The sequence below is a fragment of the Sturnira hondurensis genome, unplaced genomic scaffold, assembly GCF_014824575.4.
Source record: "Sturnira hondurensis isolate 20B ecotype Veracruz unplaced genomic scaffold, ASM1482457v3 Scaffold0007406, whole genome shotgun sequence".
NCBI lineage: Eukaryota > Metazoa > Chordata > Mammalia > Chiroptera > Phyllostomidae > Sturnira > Sturnira hondurensis.
Genome location: NW_028080037.1, coordinates 6,659,785 through 6,665,784, shown reverse-complemented (window position 1 = coordinate 6,665,784; position 6,000 = coordinate 6,659,785). Strand labels below are relative to the sequence as shown.

Here is a 6,000-nt window from a genome sequence, read left to right as displayed (position 1 = left end):
CTGCCCCCAGTGAGCTTTCTGATGTCCATGCAGGTGTGGCTGAGGCTGGTGCACACCTGGCCTCCTGTCTCAAGTGACTCTGGCCACCTCGATCCCTCGAGGCTCTCCTGCAGATGCCTTAGAGGAGGGGGCTGCTCTTCTGAGGGGCTTCTGGGGTGACAGGTTGTGAAAGGCAGGGGCCACATTCAAGGTGTCAGGTGGTGGTGACACACAGGGCAATGGTCTTCGCAACCCAGCAGCTGCCCCAACTTCCTGATCCCTGTGACCACAGGTAGAGAGAGGAACAAAAGGAGCCGCCTTGAACCTGACCTTGGTCTCCACTGTGTGACCTTGAGCATGTGTATTCTCCTTGCTGGGCCTCCGTTTCCTTGTGTGTCATCAATCAGGAAGACCGTGACTATCTCTGACTCTTTCTAAATACGATATTTCTTAGACCCTCACAGGGCTCGTTGGTGACAAAGGGGACAGTTTTCCAGAGAAGGAAACTGGCAGACAGCGCCTTAACCAGGTGAGCTGAGTTCCCATCGGCCACTTAGGGACAAATTCACGTCTTAACTGAATGGAATCGTGCGGAAATATCCGATTAACCCACGCCAAGAGGCACTCCATAACACAGCTGGCTGGGAGCCTTCAAACAAGAGCATCGGGCTCATGAAAAAAGAAGAAAGACCGAGGAGACACAGCAGATTCTAAAGGAGTCTAAGGAAATAGGACAAGGAATAGCATTGTGAATTTGGGACCAGGAGGAAAAAAATGAATTAGATTCTAAAAAAATAGGTTCAATGCACACACCCAACAGCAATTACTTTTCTCCCCGTGGCAGTCCAGTTCTTTGTAGAGAAAACCCTATTACCAATTTCTCCCTTGCTTCCCCGGAGACAGGCAAGTGCGGGGGAAAAATCAAGCATTTTCTATGAAGGGCCAGGCAGTGAGCATGTTCCGCTTCGTGATGGTCTCTGTTGCAACTACGCAACTCAGCTCTTTCATCCACGACAAAAGAGCAACCACACACAGGCGTGCGTGAATGGGTGTGGCTCTGTGCCAATAAAACTTTATTGAGGGACACTGCAATTTGAATGCCCTATCATTTTTTTGAGTCACAAAACATCATTTTTCTTCGAACTTCTCCCCCCGACCATTTGAAAATGTGGAGGAGGTTAAGGGGTGGAGGGATTGAGCAAAACGAAGAAGGATTCATGGACAACAGTGTGGTGATTCCTGGGGGGAGGACGGAGGGGTGGATAAGGGGACTTAATGGAAATGGAAAAAATACAATGAAGGTGAAATACAAATAAAAATGGAAAACATTCTTATTAGCTGGGTGCAGCCACGGAAAAATGGCCAGCAGGCCAAACGTGGCCCAGGACAGAGTGTGCTGACCTGCATGGAGCTGTAAGCAGGCGAAGAGAGACTTTTTTCTTTGTCAGGAAGGAAGCGAGCGTCTGCAGCTCTCTTGCTGCCTTTCATAATGGACCTTGACAGTTAGTTCACGTCGGTAAATAACAAGGTCCTCCATCCTTTTAATTATCAGTATCTTTTAAAAAACATTTAAAGAGCTCCTTAGTTTAGAATCCATTTAGGTTTACAGAACAGTTGTGAGACCATGAGAGTTTTCACATAGGCTGTACCCAGCGCCCCCTGTTGTCAGCATCCCTGCATTGCACTTGTCCCAATTAATGAACCAATAGGGGACACCTTACTGTTAACTAAAGACCACGCTTTGTTTCCACGTCCCAGTTTCTCCCCACAACCATTGGCTGTCCCAGGACCCCATGTCCCCTTTAGTTGTCACGTCCCTTTGGGCTCCTCTTGGCTGTGACAGTATCTGATACTTTTCTTGTTTGTGATGATCTCCGTTGTTTTTTTTTCCTGTTTGTGTGGAGAGAGAGAAGGAAGAGAAAGAGACAATTTGTCCATTTGTCTCTCCACGTTCTTGTGCCTTCATTAAGTGATTCTTGCAGGTGCCCTGACCAGAGATGGAACCCACAACACAGCCTCAGCGAATCAGGACAACGCTCCAGCCAACCAGGCTGTGAGGCCGGGGTGCGCTTGGAGGTTTTGAAGCATTCTGGGGTTTTGTAGGCTGTCCCTCCACTGGGGTTGGCCTGACGTTCTCCCCTAATTAGACTTCTCATGTGGAGAACGTGGAGCTCAGTGTTGGCTCTCCATCCGGCCTCTCTCAGCCCCTCCCAACCTCCCTCCCCACTCTGGCCTTTCCTTCACGGAAAGTTAATTCCCTCAGGTGCAGCCCCACTGGTGAAGGCAGCCATGAGTGGGGCTGGCTCACACCTGGCTGATTTGTTGTCTTTTTTTTTTTTAATTCCCAGGTGTCATCAGAGAGGCCAGCCCAGTGGGGTGCAGGTGCCCCGATCATATTTGCTGGGGGAGAAAAGGAGACAGAAGACAAAACAGGAAGTCGGGAGAGCAAGGAGACTAATAATAACCGTATAACGTGACTGTTTATTAAATGCCCGGGAATAAACGGCCCAGAAACGGTCCCTCCGACCGCGACATGTGGCGACCATATTTTCTTGGCCTGGCGTTGAAACGTGTGGATTGGCAAAGAGCATTTCATTTTCTTTTAATACCTTCTGATTTGTGAATTTCTTGAGGGGACACTACGTGGAGTTGCGAGTTTTAATAAAGGCGGTTCATGAAAACAATAAAATAAAAGAACACGAAACCAGGGCTGGCTGGGCAACCCACGCTTGACCTCTCATAAAAGGCTAAGATCTCGGAGCAGCTTCATAAAGCCTGTTCCAGCCGGTCCTGACCCAAGTCACCAATTGCAGGGGGAAAAAACACCCAAATTGTCATTTAACTAACAAGTACTTTTACACATATCAATACATATTTGTTAAATAAGTGACTTTCAAACACAGAAACCCATGGGCATGGGCTCTAGGCTCCAGGGTACATTTTTGCGTGTGTCTGCGTGTTTGCACTGAATAAACAGTCAACAGAAAACTGGCAGAGGTGAAATTCGATCTTCAGAGTAACTTACTAGAGAGCAAGTAAACCCTCTAGTGGTGAACTGAATAGTGCCCCCCCTCCACAAAAAAGATATGACCACGTTCTAATCCCTGGAACCTAGGAGTGACCTTATCAGCATCTATAAAGAAGGATTTCGAGGTGAGATCATTCTAGAATTTAGGATGGCCCCTAAACCCAATGGCAGTGTCCTAATAAGCGAAACGAGGGCATAGATCTGGCCCAGACACTAGAGGGGAGAAGCCCACGTGAAGGTGGAGGGAGAGTGGAGGGATGTGTTACCAGGGAACACCTGGAGCCACCAGGGGCCGGGGAAGGGAGGGGAAGGATTCTCCCCTGGGGCCTGCCGAGGCAGCACCCCCGGTCCGGTCGGCACCCTGATTTCCGATTTCTGGCCTCCAGAACTGACACAAAAGATTTCTGTTGTTTTCAGCCTCTAAATTGCTGGTAATTTGATACAGCAGCTCCAGAAACCAACACACCCCGTAATCCTATCATTTAAAACTACTTAATCCCTAATGCCACATAATGCTTAATGGCCACAGGATTTAGAGCATGCTGCTTTACTCCTCTGGTTCCCAGTTTACTCACTGGCAAAATGGGGGTGCTTTATTTCCCATACACACATTCCAATATTCACAGGCAATGCTCAGTAACTGACTCATGGCACTCGGCAACCTCTCTGAGCCTGTTTCCTCATTTCTAGAAGGAAGCAAGAATCCCCAATCCTGTCCGCATGCTCAAGTTTAGGACTCAATAACATAAAGCAGTAAAGAAGGCTGGAATGATTTCCTCGTCTGCACAGCAGAAGCCCCTCCGCAATCCCCCGCAATCCCCTGCCTGTGTTAGGCACCAGCGCCCCCTGCCGGCTTTGCATTGGTCTCGTCGGGCACCGCCAAACAGGCTGTGCCTGCGCAGAATGCAGGCGCCAGGCCCGCCCCTTGTGGGTGTGACTTCCTTAGGTCGCTCTGACTTTGGCCACGCCCACTTCCGGGGCTGCCCTGGGTCAGGAGCTCGTGACTCTATTCCGGCTCGTGGAAGATGGCGGCGCCCATCGCTGCAGCGTGAAAGCAGTTGGTGGAAGACGCTTGGTGCTGGAATCGAGTCAGTGGCATCGTGCGCCATGTCGCGATTGATTGTGAAGAACCTCCCGAATGGGGTGAGTGCAGGGCCTGACCCGGGGATCAGAAATCAGGACCAGTCAGGATCCCCGGGGGTTGGTAGGGAGGCGGCTGGGAAGAATTGAGGGGTTTTCGCTCTGGGGCAGGACTTCTAGCGCATTTGAAAACCAGAAGAGCAGGATCTTCGGCTTATCTGCACTTGACAGTGGGAGGGGCGGATAGCGACTGCTCAGGGCTTCACCGCTAGCCTGTGGGGACCTGACCCGCAGATGGACAACTTTTCCCAGGCAGATGCCAGTCCCCACGTCGTGCCGAATGCCTGCTCCCCCAACTCCTCTCGCCCGATCCCATTATGTTACTGACTTTTGACTGAGTCACGCACTGTTCCTATATGCTTTTCCCACTCGGGACTGTTATTGAGTGAATAGGCTTAGGGCCTGACGGATCACCTTGAGACAGCTGAGTGGGGGTGCAGGGCTTTAAACCATTATCCAGTACTTGTTTCCATTCCCCTAGAATCCAGCACAGAACCAGCGATAGGCATTCAGTAAACACACGCCTCGTAAATGAGTGAAGGAATAGATGAATGTGTGAGATGTCCGACGACTGGGTGCAGTGGACCATCCTTACCTATTTCCTTGCACTTTTTCATGCGTGGAAAACTTTCCGCAGTGCTGCTGCTAATAAACTCACTCCTGAAATCCAAAATGTGCCATTTGGATGCTACAACAACAGATCTTCTATACTCTTCACTCTGCCCCTGGGACTCTCTCTCCTTAGAAAGTGTAAGGACGCAAAGCCATTTCTGAATCATTGCTGTGATTTCTTAACTTTACCTCCCCACCCTGGGTTGGGGATAGGGGGCACTATGATACAATTTTAAAAATTCAAACAGCAGTACAGTATTGTATGAAAGGAGAAGCAAAGTTTGTCCATCCTGACAGCCCCCAGAATAGGAAGATTTCATCGAAGCCGTTCCGAGTCTTGGTTTCCTCGGTGATGAAGTGGACAGGGGACTTGCTCAAGGCCACCCGGCCAGTAAGTGCTCAAGCGAGAGCTGGAACCAGGTCTAACTGTAAAGTACAGTTGCTAGGGAAGCCACAGCCTCCGGTCTCCAGCTTACTCTGTCCCCTCTCGGCTCTGAGGCCTCCCAGCTCCTGCCTCATGGCGCCCCTTCTGCCCTAGATGAAGGAGGAGCGCTTCAAGGGGCTATTTGCCGCCTTTGGCACGCTGACGGACTGCAGCCTGAAGTTCACCAAGGACGGCAAGTTCCGCAAGTTTGGCTTCATCGGCTTCAAGTCCGAGGAAGAGGCCCAGAAGGCCCTGAACCATTTCAATAGGAGTTTTGTCGACACTTCCCGGATCACAGTGAGTTGGTGTGAGTCTCACCTCTGCCTGTCTGTCAGAGGTGATCTTTCCGTCCACCCTCCTGTCCCCTTTCTGGCTGTGACTCATCAGTGTTCCTCCCTTGTTCTCAGTCCTTCATGCCTACAGGCCCCCTGGAGACCTTGTTAAAACAGTTTCCTGGGGCCCGTTTTCAGAGTTTCTCACGCAGTATGTTGGGGACCCAAGAATTTGCGTGTCTGACAAGCTCACAGGCGATGCGATACCACCTGTGTGCATCGTTCATTCCTGAACCTGTTCGGCAGGCACTCAGGGAGTGCTCACTTGGTACCAGGAACTTAGAGAGAGTGTGGCACCCCTGGCCCCATCCCCATGGAGCCAACAGCCCACAGACAGGCAGGGGGAAGGGGGATGCCAGGTAAAGAGGCTGCTTTCAATCAGTGTGGCCAGTGCTGAAGAACAAAAGGGGCCCCTTTCCTTGCTGGGGGTGAGTGGTGAGTCAGGAGAGCTTCCTGGAGGAGGAGGTCCCACGTGTGTCACTCGT

General features: G+C 50.8%; 1 protein-coding gene across 5 annotated transcripts in view; it reads left to right on the top strand.

Moving 5' to 3' along the window:
• The first annotated feature begins 3,997 nt into the window (after positions 1 to 3,997).
• Positions 3,998 to 6,000, top strand: part of RBM19 (RNA binding motif protein 19) — a 113,534-nt gene continuing 111,531 nt past the window's right edge. For all 5 annotated transcript variants that reach the window (XM_037052171.1, XM_037052173.1, XM_037052169.1 and 2 more), the window contains exons 1-2: positions 3,998 to 4,150; positions 5,298 to 5,480. In XM_037052171.1, the coding sequence (XP_036908066.1) occupies positions 4,115 to 4,150; positions 5,298 to 5,480 (219 nt within the window). In that variant the 5' untranslated portion in view covers positions 3,998 to 4,114. The remainder of the gene's footprint in view (positions 4,151 to 5,297; positions 5,481 to 6,000) is intronic.